Consider the following 22,172-nt stretch of genomic DNA (forward strand, 5'->3'; position numbering starts at 1 on the left):
AGGTACAGCAAAGCAAATTCCCTACAAGTTCTTTATTACATGAACACAGAACTAATTATTGAAGTGATATTTTAATTAGCAACAGAAATGAAATAACATTGTCAAGAATGACTGGGATTACTCATATAAAATTAAAAAAATGAAGAATCCAATTCCTTCCTTTATTGGATAGAGAGCTGCTCCTGGGGATTAAATTCTCTGTGGCTGCATACACTGTAGGGCATAATATTAGAAGCATCCGCTAAACATGCACCTGTTATTCTGAAAATGAAAGTGTTTGCTCCTGTACTGTTGGAAGGGTAAAAGTTAAGTGTGCACAAAATTTGAGGCATTCAGTTTGTGCGCGAGTGCAAATCAAGTGGTTCGGCATCTACAGTAACTACCTGAAGTTTGAGCAGAACTATCCTGAGCTTCAGCAAGTGTAAAAAATTTAAATGTGAAAAACTGACCAAATAAAATTTCACAGGCCAAATGGAGACCCCTTTGAAAACGCAGCAGTGCGTGACTTGGAAGTTTCGCTTAGATAGCACAGAAGAAAAAAGAATGTCTATATTTGAAAGGCACATTCAATAAATCTTTAGCCACAGCCTGCTAAAAGTCAACACACTAGCATTTATTCTGAATCTTCTTGAAGAATACTAAGTAATCAGTCCATCCATCCTGTGGCATCATAGATGATGGGTGGGGAGGGAGAGGGAGGGATTCATCCATGTAACCCACATATGATCCATAATGTCACCTAGGGTGACCACATGTCCTGATTTTATGGGGACAGTCCCGATATTTGGGGCTTGTCTTATATAGGCACTTATTAACCCCTTCACCCCATCCCAATTTCTCACACTTGCTGTCTGGTCACCCTACTCATCAGTTTCAGATAATTGTAAGTAAGTTAGAGTGATGCAAGCCAATATTTTCAGAACCGCATGTGCACAATTACTGTGACAGCATGGACAATTTGGGAATGTGAAATTTTTTAATGTCTATAATTTAAAAAAATTTGGGCCATAATCTGGCAAAATTACAGATTTCACATGTGTGGATTTGATTTGTTTAAGTTTCCACTTCTCCCTAAATTCTTATTAGTAAAAGAAACCATCAAAGATAACACTTTAATGGAAAAAATGTGTGCAGGCAAAATATTTTGTTTACACCATTCTACCAAACACATCTGATAAGAGGAAAATTGCTGGACTAAGAAATTTTATGTGAAAAGAGCTGCATAGTCAATAAATGTACATGTGTTTGGAATATCGTTTTGTCAACTGCATAATGAGAAGACAAAAGAAAAAAGCATTTACCTCTTAAGACACACAGACACCATGTCCTCCTAAACTGCTCCCCTTTTATCTCACTGCTCTGTTAAACAGTCAGCTGCTGCCAGATGCTCTAGCTAGAAGTGGTCACAGATGGTCAGTTGTCCAGTTAACAGAGCAGAATGCTTTCCTCGGTCTCTCCCTAAAATATTATCTTGGCTATATACAGCAGATAAGAAAATCAGGCTGTGGTCAAGAGGCCATTTGACTTAGTTAAGACTACAGATCAATTTTGATAATTTAGTCAAGATTAATTCTTCACCCTGCCTGAAGTAACAGTAAACTATCTTGACACATTAAAAACATGAAGCGTCAAGCCTTGCAGTGATTTTGCTGATTGGACTACAGATCACATCTTTAAAGAAAATTTGAATCCTTCTGTTGAGGCAATAAACAGGGGCACCTTCAACCTATGTGTCAACTTTGTTCATTTGCACTGTATGTTTGTGACTGACACTGACTATTAGAGCTTTAGGGAAGGGAACGTGGGTCTAATTCAAAGCCCACTAAGGACAATCAGTGGGAAGACTCCAGTTGACTTTAACAGGCTTTGGATCAAGCCCTGGATCATCTACTCTGTGCCCAATCCTGCAAATGCTTATGGGACAAATGGAATGGCTCATGGTAGTAAACACCGGGCCTGCTAACAGGTGTGTTTGCAGGATTGGACCCTAAAATTGTACTGTGCTGAGCAAACTGTTGGTAGTCAATACACTGCTAGAAATAGTAAAGAGAAATCCTAGATCCTTTGAAGTAATTTTTCAGTTCTAATAGACTAGTCAGAAAGAACATATAAAAGCAGATTACCATTCAGAAAGTGACCTGTATCCCTTACAGACTGCTGGACAATACTATTTTAATAACTGCCAGCCTCAAAGATTATGATAAGTGACCTGGCAAATTTATATTCCAAATTATACATGGTGACAAATTTATCTAATTTTGTTTAAAGCTGGTAAATATATATTTAAGCACTGGATTACTTTGACAGCAAATTAACTCACAATTAAATAAGTGGAAATAAATGATCTAACTAATCTTGGTGTCTCAAGCAGTGTTATGGTATGGTCCTAAAAGTCAAGAAAGCTTTCAGCTCCTCTCTAGATGTCCTTTGACTTGATTTTCTACCACAACTGTTATGTGGTGCGTCATTTTTGCCTGACCAAGTATTGAAAATACAATTAATGCATGTACTCACCCAAACCACTGAGAGTATACACAAGGTCACTGGCATCCAGTAGAATTGGTCCATTCTCCTGCTGGCCTTCTTCCTTGTAGTACAATTTGTACCCTTCAATAGTTGCTGTATCCTCAGAGTCCTGATGCCACCTCACTGTAATGGTTGTACAGTTAAGTGGTTCCAAACTCAGCTCAGGAGACTTTGGAGCTAGGGTAAGAAATTATATCTTTTTATATTTTAGAAACAAACAATTCTTGCAAATACAGTTAATCAAGATTCAACATTTTCAACGCCAAAACTCAAGATTGCTCATAACTGGGGTTCTGGTTCCAGCCCAACTGTACAATTAGGTAATTGATACTGTATAATGTAGGCCAGCCTTATTTATGCCTCCTATCTAAAAGTGTCAGTCTGGGCTAGTGTGAATAAAGGATCACTTGGTAATTTAACATTTTCATAATGGAGAATTAAACTTTGAGTTAGGTTATTTTAGCTTTGCTTTAAATTAAAGTCCCCACAAGACGCATTTGACCAAGCACAGATTGAGCTTTGTGTGTCTATCTATAAGAATGAGACAATCACTACTTATGTTTTAAAATTATGAAGTAATTAATAGCTTGTTCAAGAAGGTCAGGGAGGAAAAAAGGGAGGTGTTGCATTATACATCAGGAATATATACACTTGTTCTGAGATGCAGAAGGAGGTGAGAGGCAGAGCAATTGAAAGTCTCTGGGTAAAGATAAAAGGGGGGAAAATACAGGGGACACCATGGCAAGGGTTTACTGTAGACCACCAAATCAGGAAAAGGAGGTGGATGAGGCATTTCTACAGCAAATAACAGAAAAATCCAAAACACAAGACATGGTAGTAATGGGAGATTTCAACTATCCAGATCTCTCTTGGAAAAGTAATATAACAAAACACAAAATTTCCAGTAAGTTCTTGGAATGTATTGGAGACAACTTTTTCTTATAGAAAGTGAAGGAAGTAACCAGGGGGACAGCCTTTTTAGACTTGATTCTGACCAACAGGAAGGAATGGGTTGCAAATCTGAAGGTGGAAGGCAATCTGAGTGAAAGAGATCATGGAAGGAAGGAATGCAGAAAATAAGGACAATGGACTTCAAAAAAAAGCAGACTTTAACAAACTCAGAAAACTGGTAAGTGATCCCCAGGGAAGAAAATCTAAGGACTAAAGGAGTTCAGGAGAGTTGGCAGTTTCTCAAGCAGACAATAGTAAAGGCGCAATTGCAACCTATCCTGATGTGAAGGCAAGATAGGAAGAACAGTAATATAGGAAGAATATGGCTCAATCAAGAGCTCTTTAATAACCTGAAAATCAAAAGCCTACAAAAAGTGGAAACATGGATGAATTGCTAATGGGAAGTACAAAATAATAGCAGAAGCATGTAAGAGCAAAATACAGAAAGGCTAAGGCCCAAAATAAGTTACACCTAGCAAGGGACATAAAAGGCAATAAGAAGAATTAAATATATTAGGAGGAAGAGAAAGACAAAGAGAAGAGTAGGTCATCTACTTAGTGGGGAAGGAGAACTAATAACTGATGACAAAAAGAAGGCTGAGGTGTTTAATGACTATTTTACTTCATCTTCACTAAAAGGGTTAATGGTGACCAGATACTGAACACAAGTAATATTAACAACAATGGAGAAGGAAGGCAAGCTAAAGGAGAAGCACAGGTTACAGAATACTTAGGTAAGTTAGATGTATTCAAGTCAGCAGAGCCAAATGAAATTCATCCTAGGCTATGTAAGGAACTAGCTGAAGCAATCTTGGAACCATTAGCAATTATATTCATGAACTCATGGAGAACAGGGGACCTCCCAGAGAACTGGAGAAGGGCAAACATAGTACTCTCTTTTAAAAGGTGAATAAAGAGGACCCAAGGAATTATAGAACAAATTATTAAAACAATCAATTTGTAAACACCTAGGGGATAACAGAGTTATAAGGAATAGCCAGCATGGATTTGTCAAGAACAAATCATACCAAACCAACTTAATTTCCTTCTTTGACAGGGTTACTGGGTTAATGGATGGGGGGGAAGCAGCAGACATGATGTATCTTGGTTCAGGTCAGGCTTTTGACACAGTCCCCCATGACATTCTTATAAGCATACCAGGGAAATGTGGTCTAGATGAAATTACCACAGGGTGGTTGTACAACTGGTTGAGAGACCATACTCAAAGAGCAGTTATCAATGGTTCACTGTCAAACTGGGAGGTCGTATCTAGTGGGGGTCTCACGGGGGTCAGTCCTAAGTCCAGTACTATTCAATATTTTCATTAATGACTTGAACAACAGAATGAACAAACACTTTGGAGGACAGGATTAGAATTCAAAATAGCCTTGACAAATTGTAAAATTGGTCTGAATTCAACAAGATGAAATTCAATAAAGAGAAGTGCAAAGCACATCACTTAGGAAGGAAAAATCTTATGTACTACAAAAGGGGAATAACTGGCTAGATGGTATGCTGAAAAGGATATGGGGGTTATAGTGGATCACAAATTAAATATGAGTTGGCAATGTGATGCAGTTGCTAAAAGGGCTAATATCATACTGGGGTGCTGTGATGCTGGCAGACCCGCTACTAGTTCATGCCAAAGTCCTTAGACATCACTGAACACTGACAAATACATAGATGGAAACCAATCTGGCCTGCCTGTGTGTTAGTATTGTTAAAAGAGGTATTAGAGTTATAAGAATGTGTTTAGTGTTTAGATTTTATTAAATGCTTGTAGGATGCTGCATGTATTAATTTTACTTATAATGTCTGTATCTCATGTTGTAAAGGTATTTACGTGTTTGCTCTGTAACTATAAAAGTGTTTGCTAAAAGTGTAAAACCCCACAGTCAGGAGGGATGCATTACCAAGTGTGAAATGCTAGTTTACTACAAGAGGTGACATTTTCTCCCCAACAAAAAAGGCCTATAGGCACCAGACAAGCCACAGCAGGCAAAATACTTTTTTGGATTGCTTTCCCAACATCCATGAAGGGGGTACTTGCACAAGCCTTCTTCCCATCACAGTTTGCGGCAAGGAAATAATAATGCCTGACCAGAAGGAAATTATTGTCACTATGTTGCTTGGAATTCAGAGAGGGCAATATTTCTAAACATAAGCTCCTTGGCTTGGATAAGTCCTAAAGGACTTCTAGAGCTTGCATACTTTAGCAGCTACTATTACCTTTTGGAACCTAAGACTGTATTTCATTTGTGTGAATATATTTACCTGTTCTGACCTTGTAAATAAACCTCATTTCTTTTTCTTAGCTAATACATGTTTAGTTAGTATTATAGGAATGGCTACAAGTGTTGTCTTTGGTTTGAGATCAGAGGTACGCTTGACCTGGGGTAAGTGACTGGTCCTTTGGGACTGGAAGTAACCTGAATATTATTGTGATTTTTGGTATAAGGGATCATCTGTCACAAAGGCAAGCTGGCCTTGGTAACAAGACAGACCAGAGTGCCCAAGGGAACTGCCTGTGACTCCATGTTAACATGGAGTGTTGTTGTAGCCATGCCGGTCCCAGGACCTGAAGAAGAGTTCTGTGTATGTTCAGAAGCTTGTCTCTCTCACCAACAGAAGTTGGTCCAATAAAAGATATTACCTCACCCATCTTGTCACTCCATTTTAAAGGCTGTATAGTGCTTTAGGAATTCACACTTGTTACTTGGTTGATGAAATCTAATTGTAGAACACACCATCAGTTTGGGGTTTGTGTCCCATTCCTTGACAGTCTGCCCTGAAGGTGGCACTCATGCTTGAGAGCTACTCTAGGCAGTTTGACACGCGCATTAACACTACTGTCATATGCAAGACATGGTGGGTAACTATTCCCTCTACCTGGCACTGTACGGCATCAGCTGAACTGGGCCTCATACTCTAAGAAAGATGTGGATAATTTGGAGCAAACCCAGGGGAAAGCAACAAAATAATAAAAGGTTTAGAAAAACTGACCTATGAGGAAAGATTAAAGAACTGGATGTGATTAGTTTTAAGAATCAAAGACTGAGGAGGGACCTGATAACAATCTTGAAATATGTTAAGGGCTGTTATAAAGAGGATGGTGATTAATTGTTCTCCGTGTCCATTGAAGGGAGGACAAAAAGTAATCTGCAGCAAGGGAAGTTTAGGTTAGATATTACGAAAATCTTTAACTATAAGGTAGTTAATCTCTGGAACAGACTTCCAAGGGAGGTTGTAGAAGTCCCATCCTCAAAGGTTTTTATGAACAAGTTGGACAAACACCTGTCAGGGATGGTCTTGGTTTAGGCTTGGTCCGCCTCAGTGCAGGAAACTAGACTTGATGGCCTCTCAAGGTCCCTTCCAGCCCTACCACCTTTCTGTGATTCTATAATAACCTTCTACTTCCCCTCTGCCCTAAGCATAAGAATTTAATAAATGATTATATCACCCAATGCAGAATATGGACCTAAGTCAGTGGTGCCTAAACTTTTCCGGTCGTGCCCCACCCCCTTACCAGTAATGGAATCTGTCTGTGATGATCCCCCCTACTCCCCATTACTGCACAGTTGGCTCATCGGAGGAGCTTGGGCTGAAAGCGGAGCTGGGGGCAGAAGTGGGGATGGGGGCAGAGAGGGAATGAGGGCACAGCTGGGGGACTGTAAGCTGAACTGCAGCTGGGGCCAGGGGCCAAGAGTGGAGCTGAGGGCTGGAAGTGGAGCCAGGGGCTGCAGCCAGGGGCTGGGAGTATAGCCAGGGCCTAGTGCGGGAGCAGGAGCTGAACCAGGGGTGGGAACCGAGCTGTGGATCAGACTGAGGACTAATGGATCAAAAAATGAGGCTGATTTGCATGTGCAGAAAAATATATGCACAAATGTGTCTGTATTGATGTATGCACTTTAAGTAGCTACACATGCACAGCTGGCATGTGTAATGCCCTGATTTGCAGCCACAAGTTTTTGCACTCCATTTTATAAATTATATTGATGCAAGAGACTTCTACATCATTGTTAAAGAGGCCAAATGCTGACATGCTTGAGCTACTTCTGGCATAAAATTTAAAGCCCCCTAAAATGAAATGAACACACAAAAGATCAAATATGAAAATAACTAAGATCAACACAGTGACAGATCGGTTCTTTACCTTTAACACCATGCAAACGGCCCTACACAGCACAGATAAATTAAAATAGTTAGGTATAGTTCAAATTGTGCCTCAAAAGCAAGACTGATCTAAATTAATTCATTAATTAAACACCCAGTAGGTTGAACAACTTGAGCTCTAGAGATTCAACACACAAAACAAGGGTCTCAGCAACATTTGCTCCAGCACTCCCCAAAAAAGTCCACCTGCCCCCTCCTTCACCCAGAAAAACAGTGTATTTCAAATCGCAGTACATGGCGGGAAATTATTATCTGAAACTCACTAAATAAAAATGCAGAACTTCTAACAGTGGCCTGGTCCACAATGAAGCCAGTAGGAATCTTTCCATTTTCTTCAGTAAGATTTGGACCAGGCCCACAGTGAACTTTTATCCAAGGAATTTTAGGAAAAGAGAATCACCTTTCACACTTGTGGCTTTGGGAGTGCGATGGGAAGTCCACAGAGAGGCTTCTCCCCAACCTATTCTTGTCGCTGCAGTAATACGAACCAAGTAGACACTATCAGGCTTCAGGCCTCCCAAGAGATACTCATTTGTGGTCCCTGGAAGCTCCAGAACTTGGATAGTGCTTTCTGCATTGAGGCGAAAAGACACACGGTACAAGACCACTTGGCCTCGCCTGTATTTGGCTGGAATTGGCAGCCAGGAGATGAGAATATCTGTAGGACTTCGACTTGTCAAACTGATTTCAGGAGCTCTCAAGGGAACTAAAAATAAAGGAAATAAAGTTCTTAAAGCTTAAAAGAAAGTATGTAGAAACATAGCATATAAACATAAACCCCTTAAAAAACAACTGTCTTATTACTGTGCGCTTCCAGTAAAACTTCCCTAGAATATTATTGGACTGCCAACCAAAGAATGTCTGGGGAATCCAAATTTATTTATTTAATAACCTGATATTGGTTATATTTCTACCTTTTGTATATAGTAGTGACCATAGTAAACCTGATCCTGGAAGATGCTCAGTATCTTCATCTCCTACTAATTTCAATAGGAGTTGATTGCAACAGCATCTTGCAGAATTGGATCCAAAAGGAACACATTTTGTTGTGGCAATAAGATACATGTTAGCAAGATCACTGCACAGGAAATAGGAAGAGTCTTTTCTCAACATCTGAGATCTTGAAAATAAGCACAGTCAGCTCAAAGAATAAAAGTCCCTCATTTTTTTATGTCCTTTTAGGTAGAAATGGTAATTTTCCAGTCAAAGCTAAAGAAAATGCAACGAATTTACACTTTAGGTTACATATCTGATTATTTCAGATACTTGTAAACAATATAGATTCTTTGTGAGTGAACAATAAATATCTCTGCTAACAGAATGAGAGGTACCTATTTGCCCATCATGTATAATTATTTAAGATAAACTCCTATAATCCCAACAATCATCATTCACACTGAGTTAGTCCCATACGCAATACTTAATTAATATAGAACAGCCAGTTATGTGGTTTAACAACAAAAAGGGAAGTTACTTACCTCATTATAAATGGAATTTTTCGAGATGTGTGGTCCTATCTGCATTCCACTGTGAGTATGAATGCACTTTATGTGTCTGAGACTGGTGAATTCTTTCAAATAGTGTCTATTGGTCTGTACTTGTGCCCTTGCTCTCCAGTTACAATAAAGTAAGTAACTTCCCTTTCTGCTTTGAGTCCTGGTCCCTATGTGTGTTCCACTGTGGGTGACTAACGAACAGTACTCAGAGAGGAGAATTGTGTGAGGGTGGTATAACTGTTTGTAGAACTGCTGGCCCAAAGGATGTGTCAGTAGTAGAGTCCTGGACCAACATGCAGTGTCTCATGAATGTGTGGATGGAGTTCCATATAGCTGCACTGCAAATATCAAACAGGATATGCATTGAAGAGATGCTACCGAAGTTGCTTGTGCCCTCGTGGAGTGAGCTCTTCCTGCATGGGGGGCAGGAAGCTGGGTCAACTGATAACAGCTAGAAATCCACTCAGAGGTCCCTTTAGAAGGTACAGTTTGTCCTTGTACCCGTTCGGCTATGGCAACGAACAGTCTAGGTGACTTTCTGATCAGTTTCATTCTCTGGCAGAATGCCAATTCTCATCACACATGGAGGGAATTAAGTCTTTGATCTGCACCAGAGGAATGGGGGTTTGAGAAAAAACACAGGTAAGTAAATTGACTGGTTTATGTGAAATTCTGAAACTAACTTAGGAATGAATTGCAAGTGTAGTCATAGCAAGACTTTATCGTTATGAAACATCGCCCTCCTTATCCCCTGCCTGTTGGCAGGCCTGGAGAAAAGTAAGGAATATCCAGACTGACATTCAAGGGCAGCTCATAACTAGATCTATTAGAGTGCCCATGGCATGAAATTTGTCCATAGGAAAGTACACCCTTGCCCTGATTGAATCCAGGGTCACTCCTATAAATACTATGATCTGCATCAGAGTTTGGATTGACTTCTAGCATCCCTGAGAAACTCTGCCAACATAGAGACAGAAAAGCAATGAGGTTGACGTTAAGACTTCCAGGTGAGACCTGTCAGTCAGAAGTCAGTCATTCAAGTATGGGAAGATGTTGGAGCTGCCTTGTCTGAGCTGAGCTGCTGCTATTGAGTACACTTTTATGAAGACTCTGGGAGCTGAAGCTGACCCAAACAGGAGTATGCTGTATTTATAGTGGTGGGGGCCCATCACAAATACAAGCACTGATCTGTGAGAGGGATGAATAGCCACATGAAAATATGCATCTTTCATACTGCGAGCTATGAGCCAAGTGCCTTTTTCTAGGGATGGTATTATTAATGCCAATGTAACCTGGTGGAATTTCAGATTGCAAATAAAAATGCTAATTGACAGAGGTCGAGAATAAGTCTTGAGCCTTCTTTCTTCTTGGGGACTAAGAAATATTTTGAATAGAAACCTTTCTACAGATGTTGAGGGGGCACCTGCTGTATTGCTCCCCATTGAAGAGATCCCCTCGTGAGAGTTATCCTAAAAAAAAGGATGGGGAAAGAGGTTTTGAAGAAGGTGGGTAAAGAAACTTGATGGATGATATCTAACACCCATCTATCTGTTATTATTGCCTCCCAATTGTGGGGAAATTTTGCTAGGTATCCCCTGAAATGGATCTCCAAATCGTGTGGAGATGGTATCGATGCTGTTTCACAGCTCCCTAGCATCATGTCAAAAATATCTCTTGGTTGGAGGGTGAGGTTGGGTAGCTGCGGCTGAAGTGGTAGGTGTGGAGTATCCTAACCTCAGCATTTTCTGTCACTTGTGAGGTGACTCATAAGAACACTGGTTATAGAAGGGCTGTGGTAAAGGCCTTGGTTTGCAGGCCTGTTTATGATATTTTCTCTTTGGGGCAGGTTTATATATACAGCCATGAAGTAGAGGCTTGCCCTACAGTCTTTCAATAAGCACAAAATCTCATCCACCTTAGTCTCATCGTAAGGTAAGTAAGCCCACAACAGTATTTTGAACTTCCCTGAAGAGGATCCCCATCAGAACCAGCGATGCCAGCTTGTAGTCCCCTTCTTCCATGAGCTCAGGGAGTTCAGACTGGCCCCTTAGAGGACAGGGGTGATAAGACTCCCTGTTGGAGTGGACATGTAAAGTGTGTAATGGTTCCAAGGGCTCCACTCAAACCAGTATGAGTAGGTCAAAGGCAGGCTGTGATGGTCCCGAAGGCATAGGATACCACTACACATTTCCTGTCTGTGTGGCCAATGCTGGTTCCAGGAGATTCTCGATCCCCTATCTGGGTTAAATTGCCTGGGTGGAGGAGAAGCTGGTTCCACCAGTATATCTGACTCTTCTAGAGATGTAAAGATCAGATTGGGTCTATCAGTTGTGTTGTTAGTTCTGTTGGGAGGAAAATGTGGCTAACGGATGGGACAGGGGATAGACTTCTTCCAGAACCTGGATTCCTGTGTGTGTTTGTATCTCCCTGGTTAGGATTGGTCTCAATAACAAGGGAGACTTGGGTCTGGGAGGACAAAGATAGTATCTGGAGTGGTATAAGTTGTCAGCATCTTCAGAGGTTGCATCTTTTCACTCCATGCCATCCCAGTAGGTGTAGATAATGGTTCTTTAAGGGGTCATGACAGTACCAGTAGTGAATGAGTCTCTGACCTTGCAGGTTTTGACAGTACCGGCAGTTCCCAGGCCTTCCCAGGACCCAGTGTTTATTTTTAGGTGGCACCGCAATCGGTGTTGGTGTCAAAGACGATGCAGAGGCTGGTGCTGAAGGAGTTTTGCTCCTATGAGTTTTTTCAACAGACCCAGGCAGCTTAAAAGGGCCTAAGTTCTTATGGCTTGGGAATGAAGGCTCTCCCAACTTGGACAGGGTCAAGGTGGGATTTCTTCTCTAAGATGGTGCAGGGGGGATCTGTTTTCATGTTTGTGAGAGTGCTCCTTACTCTCATGAGGGGGCCTGCCCAGCCACAGGTTCCTTCCCCCTCTGTGTTCTGGAGTGAGACATAATGCCAGGAAATGGATTGCTTGCTGACTCTGGCCAATGTACAGGGTGGTCTCCCCAGCTGGGTCTGACAGGAGCATTGGGTGCTCCATAAGGTGTTTTCAAAGCCAAATCTCTCATACCTGTTATGTTCTGCTGGGAAAAAAGCAGCAAATACTGCACTTAGTGGAGTTATGGCTTTCTCTGAGGCAGCTGGTGGTCATCGCTGACCAAAAAGCGGGGGCAGGAGAACCAGTTTTTTAAGCCTAGTATCCTGGGTATAATCTAAGTCCCATCCTGGTCTCCCAGTACGGTTCCCCATTGGGGATTCTAACACTAACTAAGAATATATAATTTTGAATATATTTACAGGAAAAAGTAAAGGATCAGCTCTGGACATGAAGATTCCAATTCAGGCAATACAAAAGAAAGAAAGAACTGGAGAGGCAGTTGGTCCGCCCCATCCCACCCCTTATATCCTCAGTGTGGAGCATGAGGAGAACAGGGGCACAAGGGCAGACCAAGAGATACCTTCCTGCAAGCATTCTCCAGACTCGGATGCATGCGAACCCACAGTAGAAGAATACAGATAGGGACCAGCACTTGAAAAAGGATGTTCTTTCAGCACAAAATAGATACACTCTTGCAATACAACATGTTTCATTATTCTCTTATTTCAGTGGCCAGTTCAATTTTGTGTGCACCCAAAACTCCCAATGATGTCAGTGAGAATTTAGGATACTCAAGGAACATTAGGCACAGGATTGTACATCTGTTTTAAATAAATAAATATGTGTATTTTACTTTACAATATTTATTTGATTTACCATCTTCAAGGGTGTGCTGAGTTACGTGATCCGACATCTGACTGGCTCCCATGGGCATGTAGGCCACAATATAAAAGGTGTAATTGCTGGCTGGTTCCAAGTCATCAATAATGTAATGAGTTGTGTCGTTTCCAATAACCACTTGATATTCTTCATTATTTAAACCTGGAATAAAACAAGAGTTAACAAAAACAAAAACTGATGTCAGTCTCTTAACACAAGATGATCCATTCCTGCCAGGAAGATGGTCATAAAAGTTAAAGGTTGTTTAAAAAATAAAAACAAAAATCCTAAAGCATAGTTCTTTTGTGTATGGAAGTAACTGTGTCTTGCTATAGATTACAGTGATTCAGTATTTTTTCTGAATAAAAGATGCTGAACACCATTAATCTATTCTAAAATCCTTTCACAAATTAGTCACAACAAACTGTGTCCAATAGAACACAACAGACAAGCTCTAATAACCTTACTATTTGTAGCTAATCTTTAATTCTACTTGTTTAGAACCAGTGTGTTTTTTCAAAACTTATTTACAGAGCCTTCATATATTAGATTGAGGAATGTGAGGGTTTCATTCTATTTAAAAAAACAAAACAAACAGAAAGAAGTCATTCTGCAAAGGATCTCATTTTAGCCTTGAGAATTCTATTAAATTTGATTGACATGAGTTTTTCTTTAATTTTGAAAGAAGGCAAAAGGACTGGTGCAGAATGAGCTTCAAAAATGTTTTGCTCCTTAATGAGCTGTAAAAAAAAATTCTCAGCAATTCATATTAAAATATGCATAGCAATGTATAAAGCAGGCTTTGTCTTTGTTGGGCTTTATTCCTATACAGAGAAGCTGTAAAGTGGAATAGGTTTGGTGAAAGCTGCTGTGCTTAACAAACAATTCACACCAAATGCATGTCAACTTAATCAAAACTCTGTAAGAGCCAGCCCCTCCTCTTCACAATTGAATTTATAAACAAAACGAAAGGCAAATTCCACCATTAAGTTTTCCCACATTTCTGAATTAACTTGATAGCATTTTAATTAGACAAGATTACGACCATCTCATAACAGACTAGTTAATGGCTTGTTAATTAGGAATTGCATGGCACGATTTCTGACCTGCTAAACAAGATCCTTGAGCTCAAATTAAAAGGACTTGTTCTCTCATTGAGTGGATTGCTAGGCCTCATGTGGAGGCTCTAATGAAACAGCCATAATAGAGAACAAGGCTTGCCTTCCACCACAATCAGTATCCCCTTTGTACCTTTTCTAAATCGCTAACAAGGAATTAACACACTCCAACGTGCACTCTCCTCAGACTCTTATTCTTCTTGCTACCATGACCCCTGATTTGAATGTAAAATATTCTGCTTTAAAAAAATACAAAAAAAACACCTGTTAGTTTCTTCAACCAACTTTATTAAACACTAACCTCCTTAGGATTCAGGGAGGAAAAGGGGGGGAGCTGAGCCAGTTTTTAGCATGTATTTTATAAATGCTAGACTTGTTGTGGAATTAAACGAAGAATGAAGGGATCTTTTATTTTTAACCACCTACAATGTTGTGAACATGAAAAGGAAAATCTTTGGAACTGCATATGATTAAATGCATTATAAAATATTAATTTCTGTTTAAACTAGAGTTTATGACATCCTGTGTATCTGTCTAATTTAGGATAGCTACATTTGAAAACTTTATTTCATTTGGATATTTTAGGACAGGAAGAGACTTGCTTACTTTTACACCAACCATTAATGTGAAATTCCATCTTTCTGCAATAAGGAAATCTTTAACAAAAAACAAAACAAAAAAAACAAAACAAAAAACCCACACCTATATAAACACCAAAAAAAGCATTAAAATAAAAAGATAGTATACATTATATTAAGTGATGTAAGTCTGAAATATTTTCCTATGGGATTTTTATGCAAGTACATACGACATACAATTTGACCAAACACAGCAAAAGAAAACTGGAGAAGATGAAAGTGGTTTCACATGATTATTAATTATTTTATTATAGTAATGCTCAGAGGATTCAATGAGCTCAGAGCTACAAAGAGTTTAGACACTAGTGCCCCAATCATGCAATAACTTAGGCACATAAGTAACTTTAAGCACGTGATTGATCCCATTAAAGTCAAGCCTGTTTGTGAGGCTGTGCAGTATCAGGGCCAAGTTAAGATTCCGTAAGTATGCACAACAAACAGAGAGAATGTGAAAAGGTAGGATGGGGTAACAGTGATAGACTCATCTACTCAGACATGTGTTCTTATCTCTAATGAACAGCATAAAGAATTTAAGTTTTTAAGAAATAAACAAACAAGAGATGTCATCAGTCCAGTGCATGCTAGTCACTTCTCTAGCTATATGATGGGCTAAATGGCTTATCAAGCCATCTGATTTTCCTTACCAACAGTTAGCTTACAGCTCTCTCTGTACAGTATGGGCACACATATTTACAGTTGCTTCTGCAACAATCCAAACCGCCTGATGTGACTCTTTCTCATGAGGGCAGAGCTTTCCAGGGCAGTGTTTCAGACTTTAAGTAACATCTGTGATGTGGAGTAACCTGTTCTCAAATGGTTTCACACACTTTCCTCCGGAAGAACAATTGTATCTGAAGCAAGTACAATCCATAGAAGCCTCTGAATCCTCATGCTTTTTCTACTCTAAAAAAAACTTGAAAGTTCTTCTGCACAGGTGCTATCCACCTGGAGCAGGGCTTGTGACACAATGGTAAAAATGCACATATTTTATTTACATTTTGATTTCCATAGCTGGAGTTTCCCAGTGTAAATACACCATTAGGTGTTATGGGGTTGTCTATATGAATGCTAAACAGCCGCCTTTCACACAATAAAACTGATATTACATGAAGGTCTGGAGGGACGAGAAAACCCTTTGGACAGTTGAGCTAACAAGCCCAGCAGAGCTTAGAGCTCAGTTGGCTTTCTCAAGGCCACCCAGCTCTGTAGCATCACAGCAGGTGAGCTTCAAACTCTGGGACATGTGTGACCTTTGCATAAGTAAGAGTTTCAGTTAACCAGGGGCTGAATAATGAATACACATCTCTTCAAAGAACTACTCAGTTGGTGCACTTCCTGTACAAATATTCAGTAAGATATTACTTCCCAGTTCCCTATGAAGTTACTCTGGCCCTCACATACTGCAGTGATGGAGGCCATGTAAGTACCCAGATAGATCATATAGCATAACTTTAACATTCTTATCTGACTTGAATGGATAATTCCTCAGCAATTTGGAAACATTAGGGTAACTTCCTGCACTTGATCAATTCTCTGTCCTCCTATCTTTTAAAGCTCTTTCCTCCCTTTCGACAAAATAATCTCTTATGTCCTGAGAACATCCTATTTGCAGAAGCAAAAACAGCTATATTCCTGCATCAGTATTAAAGTAATTATGCTGTTCTTCTTATCCTCTACCTACCAGACAGCAAGGTGATATTCCACACTGAAAAATAAGCATCTGCAATCCCGCCCTTGAATAAACTAGTTGCTGAACAGAAGCAGAAAAAGTAGTCATTCCACTTGGAAAACAGATGCAGCTAGGAGATATACTGCAACCTAGTTCATTATTAACATATAGTTAATACAGAATCACTTTGCTTTAAGGTCCTATTAGAGAATAAAAACAGGTGAAAATGTCTAGTTATATCCTTCTGCCCTAATTAAACTATCCTTTTTTTTTCCCCCAAAGGAAGGAGGTAATATTTTAGAGGCTACAGCAGAGCTTCTCAATAATGGGTTATTTTAAAATCTGAATTCTGGCACTGGGTCATGTCATGTCCTCCATTTTAGTCAAGGAGGGGATGAAAGGAGAGGAAACCCACTCTTGTGAGTAAAATTCTATCAAAGGGAAGGGGGTTAAACCAACTGCTCATTAGCTCTTCCCCTCTCCTTCTAGCCTCCATAGAAGCTCCTGTGAACAAACGCCATGAGTTTGGGGATCCACAGGGGAGAGATGAATTTAGGGAAAAGCTACTCTGTGAGCCCACTGGGTCAGCATTATCTTAGGGCTTGTCTATACGAACACTTAGCTCAGGCCACTTCAAGTTGGGTCTAAATCTATCTTGCACTAGCCTTACAAGCAGTAAGTGTCTGCACAGACCCTGAAAGTTCCATAATGTATTTTGATCTACTCCCACATAATCAAAATGCACCAGGGAACTTTTGGCATGCAGTCGCAGGGTCCACACAGACTAGGGTGACCATATTTCCCAAAGGGAAAAAGGGACAATGCGTGGAGCTCACCCAAGCCTGTCCCATCTCTATGTGCAGGGCTGGCCCGAGCTGCTCGCCCAAGCACTGCCTGCCTTCTGTGCGGGGCGGCGCCATTGTTTACTCGAGCCCTGCCTGTCCCCAGCCCAAGCCCTGACTCTCCCCTCCACACATTGCTCCACACCCCACTTTTTGGACAAATGCCCACTTTTGCCAAAACAAAACCACCTTGACGAGAGGTGTGGAGCTTTTTGGAGCAAACTTAGAGCGACAAAGCCTCAGTGTAGATGCTGTGTGCCATAACTGGAGCTATCCCACAATGTCCATCCACTCTATTCACTGTTTTGAGCTCTGCTGCTCCCCCCGGCATTCGAGCTACACAGGCATGCGCCCCTTCCCTTTCAAAGCCCCAGTAAGTTTGAAACTGCTCAGTGTGGAGAGCTCACACAGCTACTGCCCAGCTCTACATGCCAGCTCCTAGCAGGAAACGCAATACTACCTGGACTACAGGGGTGGGTCATTCTCCTATGTCTGTGGGAAGACGAGGCTATGGGAGAAATCTGGGGAAATCAATCCTGCTTTCCTATGGCAGGCATGTAGGCAGCACAGGCTGCTGCTAGGGGAGGTTGGGGGAGAGACTCCTGATGTGCTGTGCAAAGCCAGGGAGGAAGGCAAGGGCTGATGTCAGGATGTCCCATCCCCCTCCGCTGGTGTACAGGTCTCAGCTGACCTGGGGGGGGGAGAGGAGGAGAAGGACCCCAGCTGTCTGTGCACCAGCTTCTGTCTCAGAATTGGTTGCTTCTGGCTGCCGTCCAAACTTAGAGACGGCGTGCGGACACATTCACTGTCCCCCAACACACACACAGTCTCTCTCTCTCTCTCACTCTGCCACTCTCCCTCCCCCGCACTCACACACTTCTGTGGGCTTCTTGTGTCTGAGTTCAGAAGTGTCAGTTTGGCTGACGGGGCAATTGAAAAGCGGCTGTCAATCTAGTAGGATGCTCATGGAATGACAGGATTCAGAAACCTTCATCATGTGATGCTGTGCCTGCCCCATGAGGTATTGCAAGCCCTTCCCAAAGCACCCTGCATGCAGTTGCGCAGTAGGATAGCTACCCCTGTGCACTGCTCCCTGTGTCGATGCAAGAGCTGGTAGCGTGAATGTACTCCATTAACACAAGGAGCATAGGGGCTGCACGCCAGCATAACTTGGGTCGACAAAACTCTATAGTGTAGACAAGGCCTTAGTGTGCAGCAAGCTAGTGGAGGTAGATTTACACCCCAATGTTCACATAGACATACCCTTACATGAACCCTACTTCTGTGGTGTATGCTGCCCAGCTTAGCATATGTGTGAGAGGGAAAGTTGGCAGAAGCTCCTGTTTCCATGAGAAATGAAAATCCAAAAAGTAACATGGAGGCACTGAGCAGCAGTACCAACGCTTCTGCCTGCCAAGAAGGCCACCTTCTTCACCCAGAAGGTGTGAGGTAAGTCATGTACGCAACCCCATGAATGACACAATCTGGTAGAAGCTTTGGAGGCTCAAGAACACAGAGTTTACCACCTTAACCTGGCTGCCCTGTGGGCTTTTATGTGGCAGGACATGATTTAGCCCCATAATTAAGCTTATGAGATCTTTTGTTATTGGCAGATTCTTCCTATGAGGTACTACTGCTGAAAAACCTGGCATGCATGAGAATTTAACAAATATTACACAACCCACTTTAAACTGACACTGCTTACCTTCTGCTTTCATGTAGTGCACTGAGTATGCAATCACTTTGTCTGAATTATAAAGCGGCCTCTCCCAAGCCAGCAGGATTGCTGAACTTGACATAGTTTCAGCATGGACATTACAAGGAGCACTGGGTCTGTCTTCTGACATAACTACAGTCAATCTGGCCCGGGATAGGATAGATCCCTGGCTATTTTCAGCCATGCACTGATAAATGGCATCATCTTCAGGAATGATCTGGTTAATCACCAATTTACTGAATTTAAAAGGAAAAAAGAAAAGAAAAAAAATCACGTCTAACAATAATTTAGCTTAGTGTAATGCAAACCACAACTTGGCTTTTACCCATGCTCCCTAACTATCTCATACTCTATTTTGTGTTTGTTTTTTCCTCAATATAAATTCATATTTAGTCATACAAACTAGCCTTTTCTGGAGCTCTTCAAAAACTTTCATGCCAGCACCAGACTTGAAATGCTAGTGTCCTACAAAGAAAGAAGGAAAGAAAGAACGAAAGAACGAAAGAAAGAACGAAAGAAGTTCATAAGCTTGTCTTATAAAAAAATACTAAAATTGCTCTTTAGTAACTTTGTACTCTCTCTTTTGTAATTGGAAGCATTTTAAAAAAATAAAAACAATTAAAGGTAAAAAATGGTTTCTCACTCTGATTAATGAAATGGGAGCTTAAGCTATGGGCCAGTGTAAATCCAGAGTAAATCCATTGAAGTCAATGAAACGATTCCAGTTTTACCAGGATATAGCAGAGATCAGAATCTGGACATATATCCACAGAAGGTTTTAGCTGTGGTATTTATGTATAGGCTAATTCGTGTTTATTCGTTTACCAAGAAGCAGTTGCCTAGTGTCATCAAAAGCCAGATTCAATGTTTGGTTTTACTTCCAAATAACTTAAGGAACCTGGGAAAGCTGTAATTCATTTACCTAAATGCTCGGTTCTCTCCTCTTTAGCAACAATTGATAACTGCTGTACATTTCATATCTATATTAATTCTACTGTAATGATAATCTCACCTGTTGTACATTTTAATTCTACCATTGGAGTGTATCCTTCTTCCATTTTTCAACCATGACATTTTGGGTGCTGGAATTCCTTCTGCCTGACATGCAAAACGGGCAGTACCAGCTCTGGGCCTGGTTAAACTTTCTGGCCATTCCACAAATGAAGGTGGAGCTACAGGTAATAATGTGCAAAAATAAAAAACACAAAACAGATCTAATGGGTGAGTAAAATCTTGAGAATTTCCAATGCATAAACCCAACGACTCAGGCCACGTGAAGTCCATGTGGACATCTCCATGTGCAAAGCACATGTGAGTTTCATATACGCGTATAGCATGTCTTTTTTTTTTTTTTTTTTAAAAAGAAAGTCATGTGTGAGAAGTGTAACATATGAAAGTAACGACTTTCATATTAGTTCATGTATATAATGAATCATATGAAGTCCAATGTATAAAATGCTAACCAGGAAACAGCCACATATGAGTTACATATATTCATACACATTGTCAGAATCTTTTTCCTGTTAGAAAATTAATCTTTCAATAGCAAACATGGAAACCCTGAGCAAGCAGCAATACAATTATTAAGCTACCAGTACATAGCACCAACGCATCTAATAACCTGACAAAAGAAGGAGGCCAAAATTCATTCCATTTCATCTGTGTGACCTCAATGCAATCCATACAACTATATGGGTGTAACTGAGGGTAGAATCTCACCCCAAGTATCATGTACAGAACAAAATTTCACATAGTAGCAGGTTGTTTTGGCACACTGTGGGTTCCAAAGCAAGCTCACCTAATACAGTGAGAGTCGCCATTGCAACGGTGAAATTCCGTGTGCCTGGAATAGTTGCTCGACAGACATAAACTCCAGCATGCTGCACCTTCACGTCAGAGATCATGAGGTTCCCATTTCCGAGGACACGGGTATTGAAGACATCAATAGACTTGTGATCTATTTGAGAGAAAAAGTTCTATTACAATGTTGCTTCACAGTGAATTAATCTCATCTACCGGCTGTATGGTCAAAAGCCTGGGGCAACATTCAATGCTCAAAAGATACAGAGGGAATTCATAGATGAATTTTCAAAGGTTTCCATTTAGTATTTGATTTGCCTCAACATGTATTCTGCTATTAGCTGGGCATCATGTCTAATTAATTCTAGTACATATTTGAAGTTCTGCCTGTTAGCTGAATTCAGTGCCAATATCCAATGCAACCGGCAGAACATTTTTACTTCCTGCCCATGGGCATTTTTTACTCCCTGTCTTGGGCTGGGATGGAGTTCATCCCAGGTAATGCCCACATGCTTTTCACACAGAGATAGAATTCAACTACTGTAGACTATATTGGCAGTAACCATGACATACTTTCTATAAACCTCTCATCAGACAGACAGCATGCATTAAATTAACTGTCATATTTCCTTTTTCCTTATTTGTTTTTTTATTTATTTCCAGGCTTATACAGAGACTTCTCTATTTATTTATCTTACACTTAGAAGATGTGAAATACAGAAGCATCACTTTCGTTAATTTGTAAACCAGGTCTTCTATAAACACAGCCCTGTATTTCCTATTTACTGGTAAAGGCCATTAGACATGTATGTGGATGGAAGAAATAAAACTTATTCTTGTAGAAAAGTGAGACTTATTTATCAATATTAGTTACAGCCAAATTCCCCCTCTTCTTCCCATTCATTCTACTTAAGGGCAAATTAAGGCTAAATGTGACCTGAATCAGCAACAAACACATGGCCCAAATCCTACTTGTGTATTTCTACGAAGGTGAGCAGTGGAATTTGTAAGACCCTTTGTTTTGTGGCATGTAACCACACAAATCAGTCTGACTCCACCATTGATTCTACCCTAGTTACAAAGTCCCCAAAGGTTATTCCATGCTCCACCTTGTCAATATTATACTGGGGGGCAGTGCAGAATTGACAGCAGGAGGCATGTAAATCTTAAGTGCCAAAAATCACTTTATGGCTTATTTACAACACTGTGGAAAGATTGTGAAAAATGCTTTTCACTTATTTACCCATCCCAATTTTTTCCACTAATCCATGGCATACACGAAACCCAAAACGATAACTTAATCGGTGAAATTTTAACACCTACCTAAACGGCTCCATGAGATGATTGGCTTTGGATTCCCTGTGGCAACACACTCCAAGATGACAGTCTGATGAAGAGATGCTGTAATGTTCTGAGGACCAGCTATAATGGCTGGCTTCTGGAATGGCTTCAAGTCTAAGGCTTTTAAAACCAAA

General features: G+C 40.6%; 1 protein-coding gene across 1 annotated transcript in view; it reads right to left on the bottom strand.

Moving 5' to 3' along the window:
* Nucleotides 1-22,172, bottom strand: part of PRTG (protogenin) — a 117,130-nt gene that overhangs the window by 40,800 nt on the left and 54,158 nt on the right. The window contains exons 5-11 of the mRNA XM_067556134.1: nucleotides 22,021-22,158; nucleotides 20,696-20,854; nucleotides 19,910-20,069; nucleotides 18,886-19,133; nucleotides 12,911-13,075; nucleotides 8,051-8,356; nucleotides 2,515-2,703 (exon numbers count right to left, since the gene is read on the bottom strand). Of these exons, the coding sequence (XP_067412235.1) occupies nucleotides 2,515-2,703; nucleotides 8,051-8,356; nucleotides 12,911-13,075; nucleotides 18,886-19,133; nucleotides 19,910-20,069; nucleotides 20,696-20,854; nucleotides 22,021-22,158 (1,365 nt within the window). The remainder of the gene's footprint in view (nucleotides 1-2,514; nucleotides 2,704-8,050; nucleotides 8,357-12,910; nucleotides 13,076-18,885; nucleotides 19,134-19,909; nucleotides 20,070-20,695; nucleotides 20,855-22,020; nucleotides 22,159-22,172) is intronic.

The sequence above is a fragment of the Emydura macquarii genome, unplaced genomic scaffold (genome assembly GCF_026122565.2).
Source record: "Emydura macquarii macquarii isolate MOO-44397 ecotype Brisbane River unplaced genomic scaffold, CSIRO-AGI_Emac_v2 contig_1644, whole genome shotgun sequence".
Classification (NCBI taxonomy): Eukaryota; Metazoa; Chordata; order Testudines; family Chelidae; genus Emydura; species Emydura macquarii.